The following is a 13746-nucleotide window of genomic DNA, read 5'->3' as shown; positions in this document are numbered from 1 at the left end:
CCTTCCACACACCAAATCTTAAAGCAGCCAAGGTGGGAGCTGCCTGAAGGCTTCTTTACTGTCCCGTTACATGGAAAGGCTTGTCCGAAGTGCTTGGTGAAGTACGTGGGCAGGGGAATGGTTATCTCTGGTGGTGCAAGTCTCCTTCCGTGCCGGGGCTGGACTTCTTGAACTTTGAAGTTGTGACCTTGGTGCCACTGCCTGCCCGTGGCAGCGCTTCCTCCTGGCGGACTACATCGTGAGCAAACGAGAAATGTTCTTGGTTAAAATGGGTTTTCACTTTCTTACCAAGCGTGGTGGAAAAAGCTCTGCGGTAGTACTGACGAAAGAGAATGAGTTGCATTGGTTTTATTTTTGGAGTTAGGTAGGTGTCTGATAAAATGTGTTACAGTACTCGTGTCGAATCTAATGGTAGGGTTTCTTTGTGCTTGTTTAGCATTGCATTATATTTGAAGGTGTGTTCCTCACCTCTGAGCCATCGAGGAGGAGCGGTGGTGGGTTTCACTATGGATAAAGGGTGCTCTGAGCATGTGCTTGCAAAGGTGAGGCACACACATATTTTTACATCTGAGAAGCACTGTTGTATGGAGTTAAACATCCTGCATATTGCATCCGCTCCCTCGCCCCAAATCTGGAGTCTGTGTTTAGGGATTAAAACCACCCGTACAGAATTTCCTGGAGTTTACTTAAATGAGGTACAGTTTTGCTACGCATAGTGTATTTTGTGATACAAATTTGTACTTGCATAGGAGTATAAAAATAAGTTGTACTGTTGCCAATTTGAGTTTTCCTGTTAAGTTGGCGTGTCTGACTCGCATCTTCTGTCTCATTTTGAATCAGAAACAGATACCCAAGGAAGTGGCTGACATTTTTAATGCCCCCAGTGACAGTGAAGATTTTCTGGGGTTCCAAGATGATGCTTCCAGACAGAGGTTGTTGTCAGAGGACAGCCATGCTAGTTTTGATTCCCTGGAGTCAGGAAAAAAGGTAGGAATGGGTAGCTGCGGCCCAGTTACGCTCTTTTGGTGCAGTAGTACTCTGAGCTTGTGTCAAGGCTGCACGAGCCATAACTCGCAGCAAAACCCATAATCTTCAGTCCTTGTATTAAAAATAAATTTAAACAAACTTGTTATCCTTTTTAGGTTCTGATGATTGCTTTTAAAAACTCTTTCATAGTATAAGGAAAATGGGTTTCATTAGATGGCGAGTTTAAGTGAAGAAGGTAAGTGAAGCAAACGGGAGAGAATTACCATCCTGGGCTGGTGTGCTCTTGGATACATAAGACAGTGGAAATGCATGGTAATAGATGGGTTTTGTGAGTATGCAGACTTCAAGGTATTTCTTCCAGAGATTTATATCAGTGCTGTTTCTGCACTAATTTGTATTAGTGCTTTTTCTGCACTAACATTGCTGTTTTAATGGTGGTGACCCACAGAAGTCATCAGCTCCTGCTTTGATTGTGAGATTTGCTGGTTCTCTGCTCTCCTAATGGTGAAGTAGCTTGCATCAGCATAACGATTTGATGTTTTTCATTTTCTGACTTGGTACCAGTCGAATTCACAAGAAAGGAAGAGAACTGGTGTGCTGTCTTGGCTGCCAGAAAATGTAGTTCTTAGTCTTATAGAAGCTTGTAATTATATACTTGATAGATATGGGCTAATGTGTTAAAAGATACCCTTGTCAGATGTGTTCTCAAAAGGGTCCCTCTGTTCCATTAATAAAAAAATTGAAAATGTCCCTTCTTTTCCTTGGTGGTTTTTTTCCTTGGTGGTTTTTTTTTCTTTTTGTTTTTTTTTCCTTTTTTCCATAGCTGGTTAAGAGTTGCTGAAGACAAGGAATATGACTGGTGTTAGCAAAGGGAACAGACAGAATGAGGCTTGTATGAGTATGTGCTATTTCTAAGCCTTCGTAGGCATATGGCCTCAGAGAGGCTTGTACAAAATGCAGAAGCTGTTTGGGAGTAGAGCCTCAAGTCTGTGCTGTGGAGAAAGACGGCACCTTAAAAGCGACGAAATATACTTGGCTCTAAATTGCTTCATCATCTTGTTGCTAGACAGCGGTACTGGTAACTTCAGAAAACCAGGAGGTAGCTTGCTCTTGTATCTGTGGCTTTGTGTGGAGCGTGAAGAAGGATCAACGAGGAGAGGTGGTGGTGGTGGAGAGGGGGCCATGTGCGGGAGCCTGAGCTGCTGCTTCTGCTGCCTGCATGGGGACTGCAGGCACCTTACTTTACTTCTCTCTGCCTTGGTTTTCCAATTTGTGAGATGGAGATTATGATAATGATCTTGGCTGCAAAGCATTTTAAAATCCTCTGATGAAAAATGGTGTGGAAGAGCTAGGTACTGTTAATTTAACATGCGTTACTGGGAATCCCAGTGAGACTTGTTCCAAATTTACAGCTGGCACTGCAGCCTTCCTCACCATCCTTTGTTTCCCTTGGGCTGAGAATTATTTTACATCTCCATCAGTATTGAATTTAACTCCTTTACCACTAAATGGTACAATAAAAGCATGATTTTTTTTTTACCCTGAGTTCCATCCATTTATCATGCCAAACACCATTGTCACTGAGAAAGACCATAGGTACTTGTTGTGCAGAAAATGAGAAGGTTTGGTGGGAAAAGCAAAACAATGGGAAGTTCAGGAAAATGCAGAAGTTGTTGGGAGAGGAGGCAAGGCAGCTGCCCTGCCGGGGTGGTGAATGGGATATTAGTGCATCCGATGTTCCCTTGGATGCTGATGCGGAAACGCATTAACAAGTATTGACCTTGGTGTGTCTGCTTTTCCTCAGGGCTTTCTGCAGTTCTACTCCCATAATCCCTGCACTTCTGCTGAGTTTCAGCTGTTTCTCCTATAGGTATCCCTGATGCTATTTTACCTTGCGTAGACCATTCTTCATAGGGGTAACAGCGTAGCTCTAGATATGTTATTTTTAGTCATTTTAGCTAACAAACAGCTTATTTTTTCCCCCTTAACCTTCACTGTGGAATTTCATGAAAACACAGAATGCATAAAAACTTCAGTTTCCCTCCAGGAAAGGCAATTTAACTTTAAAGTAACTTCCCTATTGTGTTTGTTCCTTTCTCAGGCAGCTGCACTGCAGCTACCAACAAAAGAATAAAGTAATTTTGCTTAGAGAAAACTCATTCCAATTACCCATAATAATTTATAGGAGATGTTTAAGTGTAAAGAAACAGCATATGCAGTAGCTCCCCCCTCCTATTCCCCTGTAAGTTTTTCCACTCATCTATTGTATCTGTTTTGCACCAGATATTATCTTAACGTAAAGAAGTGTGTAATTAATGTCGGGGAAGGAGGGAATTGAAAGGAAGAATAAAGATACTTAGCAGGCGCATTGTATGAAAGGTCATTTTTGTATCTCGCATGGAAGGAAGAAATAGCAGAGGAAAATTGGGGAAACAAACTTCAGTGAGTGTTGCTGACTTTAAAGAGGCAGGTGTGGTGTGAACGTGGGTTATGGTCCACCATGAACGAGTCTTTCAGGAGATTAACAGGGACATGTTGACACATGGTCTTCTACTAATTCTGATTGGAAGTATGTCCAATTTAGTAAATGCATTGTGTTTAATTAGCATGTAATGTGCATATCGTGAAGAGTGTTTTAATGAGATCTTAGTTTATTTTTCATGGGCTGACTTTTTACTTCCTAGTCTGTAGGCAGAAATTTAGGATCCGTCTGCCCTAGAACATGTTTGAATGATCAACTGCACCATTAAAACGGAGCGAGTTGAGCAGTTGGAAGGTGGAGGGATGTTAGTCAGGCTGTTCAAAGCTCTGTGGTTTTGTGTTGGTATCTGTCACTTCAGTGGTGGCGTAACAGCATGAGAAGGAGCAGACTCCGTCTCCAGGAGCCTTGGGTACTGCCGCAGCAAGCCCAGAGGAGAGTGTTGTTTCTACTGCTAAGTGAAAAAAAGGAGGGCTCTTTCTTACTGTGGTTGTGGTTTGTATTTTCTTCCATTCAATGCCTGTTTGTTTACATCCAGAAGAAAACATACAAAATGGCATGATAACTTACACATCAGGAAACTGATAGTTTATTTTTATCGGGCAGTAGTGAAGATGAGGAAGAGGCGAGGAAGACAGTTTCCTGCACAAGAAGCAGCTCAGTTAAAGCCCTGTGCTCAAAATGAGGAAAAAAAAAATCCTGTTAAGTTAAAATAACTTGGTGCTGAAACTCTGAATGTCTTCTCCTTTTTTCTTTTGACAGGCTTTGCCTGCAAAGTGCTTTCACAGTATATACCGTCTAGTCAGTACCTGCTTGAACCTCAGAACCTGTTTATTGTGACTGTGTGACTACTCTGTATCTGACTGTCTCTCACAATTACTGGCTGGTATTTTTACAGGGGGTTCGATTTCAGTCCAGATACCTCACTGAAGAACTGCGGAGGATTTTCACTGAAGACACTGACTCTGAAACGGAAGCGTTTGAAGGCTTCGCTTCAAGCGACATGGATGTGAACGAGAAAGGAGTTCTGGTAAAGGCAGTCACCTACACGTGAATGTATACGTTCACTTCTTTTTTTCTGTGTAAACCTCATGTTCTAGTAGGAGTGTTTCTGATACTGATGTTCGTTCTTCATGCTGAAGCAAAATATGTGTTATCCTAAAAAAGAAAAAAAGCTTTATTTAATGTAAACATCACATTAGAAATGAGAACTTTTTCCCCTGCTTGGAGACTGACTGTGCTGGGCAAGATTGTTCCTCTGAAGACAGCCATGTCTGTATCCCAGACGATATTAATATGTAGATTTTTTTTTTTTTTGGTCTCTGCACAGGGAGAAGTCGTGTACTGTGAACTTCTAAAAATTTGCTGATTTAGATGAATTTATGACAGTGCCTTTGGGTGGTGAGACTGCTGCCTAGAATTAGTGATTTAAAAATGACCTTTTTTGTGTCTCAGCCAATAATGTAACATGGGATTCTTCCTGCCTCTAGGCGATGGAGTCAGACTTGAGTGTTGAAGAACGCGATAATTTATTGGGTAGTGAGGAAGAAGAGGAGGAAGAGGCAAAGAAGAAAGTCTCCTCCAAGAGAAGAAGCTTTGGCCTTCGTGTTGCCTTGCAGTTTCCCACCAGAAAGTCATCTGAGAAAAAAGTGCCTGAACAGGATTTGTCTAACTTACCTCTAAAGGACAGTGAATCCATCACACCTCTTTCAAAAGAAATAAACTGCAAGCGGTGGGACAAACTAGAGGCTTCTGCTTCAGAGTCTGAAGAAGACATTAAAGAAACACAGGAGGAAAATTGCAGTGCTCTGCTTAAGAGAGCCATGAATATTAAAGAAAATAAAGCCATGGTAAGACTTACGAGCAGTGCTTTGTTCTCTGACATTTACATCTGAGTACTTAGCTTCAGCACACTTGAATTTCGGGGTCCCCTGCTGGTGCTGTGCTGGGACTTTGGGAAAATCTCATGGTGGTTTGTGTTTGAATTTTTCTACCTGGGAGAACCCCAGAGGACCATCAGCACTCAAGACATTTACCCCTAAAATAGCCTCAAGTAGGACTAGCCCGCTCAAGTTTAAGACCAGAGTTGAACCAAGCATTTTGTATGTGACTGTGAGCAAATTTACAGATGCCCAAGTTGCAGTCTTGTATTCAGAACATGTCAGAAAACCAGCTGGTCCCTTCAGGTAGTTTGTGGTGTCATGTGCACAATGGAGTTTCTACTTTTCATTTGTGTCTGACAGATCTGCTGCAGTTTCTGATTGGAAAGCCAGCTAAAAACTGCTAAGGATGATAAATGCAATTTTTCTGTTGTGTGGGATGTGATGTTTACAGTTATGCTTTGCTATATAACTACTGAAAGTGTGTGTATGTGTGCGTGTGGGTGCGGAAAAGAGAGACACTGATCGTTCTCTAATGCTTTTTCCTTTGTTGTCCAAAATGCCACCAGCTCTCTTGAATTACCATGCTGCTGTGCAAATCCGAGTTGATGTTGGGTCCTCAGTGACTCCTTCAGTTTTACTGTATTCCAGGAAAAGTTGCAGCTTCCAGGCAGTCTTGGGGCTCAAATACACCTCTTGGGTGTGTGGGCCTGCAGCTCCCACGTAAAAACTTGCTTTAGTTTTGTACCTGTGTTTCTAATCTGTCTTGTATCCTCACTGCTGTTGTGTTGGTCTTGCTGCTCTTCCACCCTTCTTACCTTCTGCTCTTCCCTCTAGTTCAACCATTGCAAAATTCATTGGCATCCTAGTTGCGGTACTGTAATGACATTAAATAGCTCTTAATAAATGCCACACTGAAGTATTTACTGAGAAATGCTGTATCCAGCTTTTAATCTCATGATTGCTATGGCGGTCTCAGAGACAGCTAGCAGCCTGGCTCATCCCCACTGTTGCTGGCTTTTCAGAAGATAGCCTCGTCCTGGCCTTCCAGAACAGGTCAGTATTTTTCTTGGAGCTGTTAGCCACTGTTTCTGTTGAAATGTACCTCCTAGACATCGCCTACATGGTGCAACAGATTGTCTTTCTGAAGTGCTTCTGATACTGCATACGCCATGGCTGGGGGAACCAGCAGTGGGGCTTAGTTGTTTTATGACTTTGCAAATGAACGTGTACCCATGTTGCGGTGTGCATCCGCACAAAGCGATGGGTATGCAGCATTACTGGCTGTGGTTTGCAGCATTTGTGAAATCAGCACTAGCTGTCATGATTGAAAAAGGGATATTCCTAGTCATTGCTGCTAAGGACCACTGAAAAACAATGAGCAAAGTTTCCATGCTGCAGTGTCACTGCTTAGGGGGATGCTCTGAGTTCCCTGGCAAAAAGCACAGGTCTATTAGTAGTCATTCAGTAAAATAGCCCATGGACAACATCTTACAGTCTTCTGGCCAAGGGCACCCTGTCTTCCTTTTCCCCCTCCTGTCATATGAACTGTGAAGTTCTTGTTATCGGTTGTAACCATGTTGTAATGCGCTCCTTCAGTGCTGTTTCAACAAGATTGGATGTAACTCTAGCTAATTCTAATTCTCAGGAAGAATTAATGGGAGCTGTGAAGTTAGTACTGCCTGTGGAGGTTTGCTCATTGAGGGGTAAATTAACCACTTTTATGAGCCCCACTTAAATAAAGTGCCTCCAGAAAGGTTTCATGCACTGAGACTTCATGTGTTTAGATATAATTTGGAGCGTGTGTGAAGAGTGGATGATAGGTGTTGCTTATTTGCAAGTTTGCAGTGAGTTTTCAACGCCGCATCGCTATTGATTTCAGCTTGACCAGCTGCTGGCAGAACTGAATTCCATACCTGACCTGTTCCCAGTGAAAACGCCCACCTCGACTCCTTCGGTAAGTCTCAGGTACTGGCTAGAGGTGACAGTTGTTATTGCTAGATTTAGGATTAGTGTGTTTCCTGATGAAACACTTTCACCAAATTTGTTCTGTTTTTTCTTTGGTTTTGGTTGCTTTATTTGTATAGATTTGCTGTTGGTTAGTATTTAAGTACCAGAGGTTATGTGAGGAAATGTTAATTTCCCTCTTGCAGGCTTTTCTTTTAAAATCCACGCTTCTCACTAGAGCAATGCTGATGAAATTCAACCACTTCAACATGAACCCAGAATGATACTGTAGTTATTTCAACTGACTTTCCTTGGCTAGAAGCAGAGAACTGTCAACCCCTCTAGGTTCTTCATAGAGTAATGGTTTTCCACGTGTATTATAAACTGAACAGATTTGAGGACAAATTGAAGGGCTGTGTCTTTGGGAAGCCCATGTAGAAATGCTGGTGTGGTGGTTGTCAGGTGAAAAGGTGAAGCCAAGTTCTAGTCTTTGAAAGGCTGGAGCCTTGCTAGCTCTAGTTAAATGCTATAGAAACTTAAACATTCTTTGAATACATACATAAGCCTGCTATTTTTATTTAGTATCTTTAACTGAGGAGGGGGAGGGCATCAGGAGTATTCTAGTTATCTCTTCTGCTTGGTTTTTGACTTCCAGCCTGTCTCCTTGTGATGTGTCTTTTGCTTCTTTTGAAGGAAATAACTAAAGAGTACAGTAGCAAGTAGACTTGATTCCTACATCTTGTTTATCCTGTCAGATTGAGTAGATGGCTTTATGGTAGGTGTCTCTGCAGAACTTTGGTTGCATGAATTCAATCATGCAATAATTAGCAGGTGTGACAATATGAAAAGGGTATCTTGTGCCTCCTAGTAATTTCCAGATCTAGGACTCTGGAAGTAGAAGAAACTTACTAACGCCCTTTCAATTTAAAAAATAGAAAAGAAAATAAACTAGAATTCAGATTATTGCTTGAAGATGTCTTTGATTTGTAGCAAAATCTGAACCTTTAGCTGCTGAAGAACAGTGAGAACTAGCTTCTACCTTAATAAGCTATACAAAAAATTTTGGTATAGTTCTGTGATGTTGATTGGAATAGAATTTGACTGTGAAAGTGTGGTGTTTTGAAAGGATCAAAAAGGTGTAGCATGTAGGGGGAACACTTTTAAGTATGCTAGAAATTGGTGAGGTTTGGCTTAACAAAAAAGGAGTGGGAGAAGAACAGATTCATTCATGATAGTACAAGTGTGGTGCAGACATTTTGAGATAATTTCTGGTGTTTAACACTACAAACATAACTGAAAGGACAGTTACTGGAATCGTCTTCTCTTTTCCAGAAACAGAAGAAAATTCCAAGGAGGACATTTTCTGAAGGCCAGATAGCACGTCGCATGAACCCAACCAGAAATGCTCGTCCACCAGAGAAATTTGCCTTGGAAAAATATACTGTGTCGACTGTTAAATTTGCAGAACACTTCCGTAGCTATAGACAACAAAACCTCTTGAAGAAGAGACTCAGTGTGGTATTTGCCAGACTTTGATATCTCCAGTAGTCGGGGATTAGGAAACATTCATTTAAATTGTTGGCCGACACTTAGAGCAGACATGATGTCCTACAGAAAGTCAATGAGAACCTTTGGTTTGGGATTAGCTACAGAAGGAGTTGTCCTCAGGCCTTCCTGCCTCATCTTTCACCTGTTAACTGGGCTCTATTTGTGACCTGTGTTGTCCAAAACATAACAAGGCAGTTTACTGAAGGTCTATTATTTATGTATTACCTGAAAATTATTAGAGCCCACAATGTAGAAGGCCTGCGAGTGACAAGGCAGTGGGTGTGGTGGAGGTGACAAAGCAGATCTTTCAGGCTCAGGAAAAGTTAGCAAAAACACCTCTCTGGAAATAGCAGAGGGAAGATAGAGGCGTTACATAGCTGAACTGAGAATGAATAAAGGGAATCTGCACCAACAAACTGCTGATGTACTTGGCTAGCCATTCAAAAGTTGCAGATTTTATTCTTCCCCATTTTTTTTTTTAAATCTCCTGGTTTTCCCTCCCTTGGCTTACGGTGGTCATTTGTCTTAGTTAGATTTACTGTATAGCCTTTATGAAGAAGACTCTTAAGTTTGTACATGGTAGAGGCTGGATCCAGGTCCTGCTTATAGGAATGAGTGCTGTGCGCAGTTGAAGCATTGTAGAGGTAACTCAAGTATTAAATAAGGTGGAGTAGCACTGAATGAGAACCTGGGCTGGTAAACAACTATTTTGGAGAGAATAGAGCTGATCTAGGGCGAAGGACAAATTAGGTGGGGTAGGCGGAAGGCTAAGGATCAGTTGAGACTTGTACCTGAAATCTCCTGAGCGGCATAATGATGGTCCATGGATTGGGGTCAAAGAGATTGATATTTGGAAGGGAAAAAAGAATGCTTAATAGTGAGTAGAGGACTCTTGTCCAACTAGCAAACAGGGTAACAACAGAGGGCTGGGTATGGGAGGACTAACCTAAAACTTCAGTAGAGGTTTTTTGGCAGGACGAGATTGTCATTGGAGAAGGAAATTAGAGCATGCTAGGAGATTGAAGGAACAAAGCATGGGAAGGCAGATGGTTATAGTTCCTTATTTTGAGAGCAAAGAAATGGAGTATGAAGAGTTACAGCAGAGGTGTGCAGGGACTGCAAAGAAAAGGACAAAGCAGAAAAACACATTGGGAATTTGTGGAAATAGAAGTAGCAATGATGGGAAGGAAAAACATATAAACAGAATAAATAATTAACGAAGTAGAAAAAAGATTAGGGAGGAGAGGGAGAGAAAGAGGTGGTGATGATTTGGAAACTTTATTCCCTGTTCTTCCAGTGGTCCATGGGCCTGTAGTCCATCCCCTCTAGACTGCATATGCATTATACATGAAAGAATTTGTCATCAAATGTGGTGACAGAGTCTTCATGACACCAGACAAAAGGTGTTGAGATGAGTTTGTTTAGCAGGGGGATTGTGGAGTGCGTAAAAGAAGGAGATCATCAAAGTATTCAGCTCACCGTCCAGTAGAAGATATTACTGAGGAGGACTTGGACAACATTGCAATCACTGTTAAAGACAAAATCTATGACAAAGTTCTAGTAAGTGGCTGCTGATTTCTTTAGTGTGTCCATTTGCTTGAAATTGAAAGTCTCCTAGCAGTTCATCTGGTGCTTGCTAAAAAGGTATGCTTTCCTTAGGTTCTGGAGAGTGCAGCTTTGCATTATTAGATTACACAAGCACAACTTGGAAGCTTTGCCAGGCTTCCATGGGCTTGCCCATGCTGGTTGATACGCCCCACCAACTTTTTGCTTCTGCAAAGTGCTTCCTTGCCACAGAGCTATTAAGTGGAATTTGCTATAGCTATGACTCATCACTGATAAGAGTTGACATCCCTTTTATCTCTCATTCTCACCTAATATAAATCTGGTGGTTGTACCATTAAATAATAGTAATCCCTGCTGCTCCTTGTACCCCCTAGAAACAACACTTCTCTGTGGGTTGGATAGGTTCCAAAGCTCTTGATGGAACTCCTCCTTTCCTTCACTGGATTTGGCTATTATTAATTGTCATAAAGATCTAGGTGATTGCTTACTATATATTTCATGCTTCATTGTATTTGCAGAGATAAGTCAGAAGGTCATTTTCTGAATAGGTTTAGCTTTTTTCCTAGATACAGGAAAGGATCAGAACCACAACATGAAGTTCACATAGTTTGAGACTCCCAATGCTACTGGGGCTGGGTACCATCTCTGTAAAATCCCTAGCATTTCTCCAGATAACTATATGATTTATCATAATAACAGAACTTACGGTTGTTACTAAGATTTTCATTCCTGAATTTTACTTTGGTTTGACGTTTGTGCTTTGCTATCAGCAGATATATTAGGAAAGTTCAGCCACAGGCATTTAAGATACCCTTCATTCATACATATTTCTCCTCCTTTGCAACTTTAGGGTAGTACTTGCCACCAGTGTCGACAAAAGACAATTGATACAAAGACAATCTGTCGGAACCAGGGCTGTGGAGGCGTGAGGGGGCAGTTTTGTGGACCATGTCTTCGAAATCGATACGGGGAAGATGTGAAATCAGCACTGCTTGATCCAGTAAGTATCATTTCTTGGGCTTGAAAAGAAGGTGTAATGAATACCATTTTGTTAGTAAGCTGTGATGAGTATATGATCACGATAACGTGGTGTTCAAAGCTTTTTGTGATGAGAAGACCTGTAGCACTGTTATGACTGACACTGAGCTTGTTGGAACTCAAGTGGAAGATGCTGGATCTGGGTTACCATCCATCCAGCTTCGTGCTTTGAAGCGCCACTTGCTTACCAGATAGTGGAGGAAACACGTGAGACCTTTTAAAAGGAATCTGTCCCCTTTCAGAAAAATGCCAAAATGTACCCTGTTTTTTTAATGCTCTCAGTAACATGGCATGCACAGCAGGTTCCTTGTTTTAGATTGTAATTTTTAAATATGAGAAAAAAGGAGAAGGATACCGGAAAGTCTTAGGGTTGGTTCCCTTTTCTCTGTCGTCCCCTGAGGCACTGAGCAAGGAGAGAGCACAGGGTGCTGCCAGAGACTGAGGCACGTGGCTATGCAAAGACCTTTTGGCAGAATAGCGCGCTCTCTGCTCAGCTTGTTCTGGGACCTCCTCTCCCCCACCTCTGCTTTAGAGATGGGCTTCTGGGCTCTTCTGAAGGACAATAAAGAACTATCGGCTCCAGTGTGCTGGCCCAGTGTGGCAATGGCTCCTATAGTGTAATGCAGGCTGTTAGCACCTGCACCTCTACGTTCAGTTGCTGAGCAGCTGGGAGATGCCTGGCTTCGTGTACATGCTGGGTAATTCAGTCTCAGGAATCGGGATATGCCAGCAGGCACAGCCAAGGAAACTTGACACAGTGGGTACTCATCTTTTTGTGGGGAGTTCACTATGGTCAACCTAACATAGGATTCCTGAGTTATCATTAGGCATTACAGATGCCTTTAGTATATTTTTAAAGTAATACTGAAAACATCAGAGAGCCTGAGTCTTCGGAGTAAGAAGTATTCAAGCAAATGGGGTAAATACTTAATAATTTCTTTAATCCTGCAGAATTTGGAAAGTGTTAACAGGGTTGGTTGGCTGACTGATTCAGGCTTTTAAAACCTTGCCCTGAATGATCACACAGTAAGGAAGCCATACTCTTGTCTGCCTGAGCAATAGGAAGGCAAATGTAACCTTACTCATGGCTTGCCCTTAACTCCCCTCCCACATTCATCCCCTTGCAGGCCTGGATCTGTCCTCCCTGTCGCGGGGTGTGCAACTGCAGCTACTGCCGCCGGCGGGATGGGCGCTGTGCCACGGGCATGCTTATCCACTTGGCCAAGTTCTATGGCTACGACAATGTCAAGGAGTACCTGGAAAGGTGAGGGCTGTGCCCTGCAGTCATTCCTTTTCAAACTGTTGTAGCCCTTTAAATAATACTTGACTTTTGTGGCCTGGGGCAGATCCTGGACCTATGCAAAAGAAGTCTCTTGGACTTGAGATTTCTCCTAGGCTGATATCAGCTGCATTAAAGTGAGTCATATTGTCTGTGTAAACAGCTCATGAGCTTAAGAAATTGAAATGCTTTTCCCTATTTTGAAATCAGTATTGATTGCTTCAGGCATATAGAAATGCTGTTTTGGAAGTTGTCATCTTCAGCAATGGAAATTGTTTGTGGGGAACCTGATTTTCTTAAGCACTAACACTGTTTTCTCACATGTCTTCTAGTTTACAAAAACAACTGGCGGATGACAATTGAGAACACTGAACTCAAGCTGGGCCTGCAACTGGTTACTATGTTGACAAATTTTGACTTCAAAAGGTTTTTACTATGTTTTATATAAGATAGAATTGTAGAGTATAGTACATGCATTTCTGTGTTGGGAACTTTTTGATTGATGTGGTCTTATGCAAAACATCTCTCAGGAAAATTATGGTAGAGATATCTACATGCACAGACCTATATGTTAAGTGAAATGGCACTCGTGAACCTTGAGTGGTTAATTTTTAAGAGAGCTACACAACCACATGATGGAGAACTTGGTCAATTTGAGCAATATTTTTATTTATAGAGTTGTGCAAGTTTGCAGAAAGGGTGTTCAACAACTATCTGTAAAGCATACCCTGCCTTTAAAGAAGCAAAAAAACCCTTGTGTTCCAACTTGACATTAAAGATTCAGTTTTCAAACCCTTGCTTTCTGAACCTATTCCTCCACCTCTAGCTTATGCAACTTCGTCCCTGCAAAGAAGGAAAAGTTACTTTCATCTGAATGCCATTAAATTCCAGCCAAAGCCGATGCAACCTACCAGTGGGAGGAGGACTTTTTTTTTTATTCCAAAGTGCAATTAATCACTGAAGCATGAAAGTGGAAGAATGTTTTGTAAAAAAAAAAAAAAAAAAAAAAAAAATTAAAACAT

General features: G+C 41.8%; 1 protein-coding gene across 2 annotated transcripts; it reads left to right on the top strand.

Moving 5' to 3' along the window:
• Nucleotides 1–849: 849 nt before the first annotated feature.
• Nucleotides 850–13087, top strand: CDCA7L (cell division cycle associated 7 like). Of its 2 annotated transcripts, XM_075705045.1 has the most exons (8): nt 850–987; nt 4957–5316; nt 7229–7303; nt 8632–8808; nt 10270–10401; nt 11258–11407; nt 12573–12709; nt 13057–13087. In XM_075705045.1, the coding sequence occupies exons 2-8, from the start codon at nt 4960–4962 to the stop codon at nt 13085–13087; spliced, it is 1059 nt and encodes a 352-aa protein (XP_075561160.1). In that variant the 5' UTR covers nt 850–987; nt 4957–4959. The 2 variants fall into 2 exon arrangements, with proteins under 2 accessions (XP_075561160.1, XP_009478838.2); XM_009480563.2 differs by lacking the exon at nt 850–987 and having other exon boundaries at nt 4960–5316; nt 8626–8811.
• Nucleotides 13088–13746: the final 659 nt, after the last annotated feature.

The sequence above is a fragment of the Pelecanus crispus genome, chromosome 2 (assembly GCF_030463565.1).
Source record: "Pelecanus crispus isolate bPelCri1 chromosome 2, bPelCri1.pri, whole genome shotgun sequence".
Taxonomy (NCBI): Eukaryota; Metazoa; Chordata; class Aves; order Pelecaniformes; family Pelecanidae; genus Pelecanus; species Pelecanus crispus.
Note: the sequence above shows the minus strand (reverse complement) of the source record. Positions and strands in the feature narration are given on the sequence as shown.

What these genes read in the sequence shown, in the direction of transcription:
- CDCA7L (XM_009480563.2), top strand. Translation starts at nt 4,960, where the DNA reads ATGGAGTCAGACTTGAGTGTTGAAGAACGCGATAATTTATTGGGTAGT. An exon ending in CGCCCACCTCGACTCCTTCG is followed by an intron (nt 7,304 to 8,625) that starts GTAAGTCTCAGG and finishes TCTCTTTTCCAG; the next exon opens with AAACAGAAGAAAATTCCAAG. An exon ending in GTCAAGGAGTACCTGGAAAG is followed by an intron (nt 12,710 to 13,056) that starts GTGAGGGCTGTG and finishes CATGTCTTCTAG; the next exon opens with TTTACAAAAACAACTGGCGG.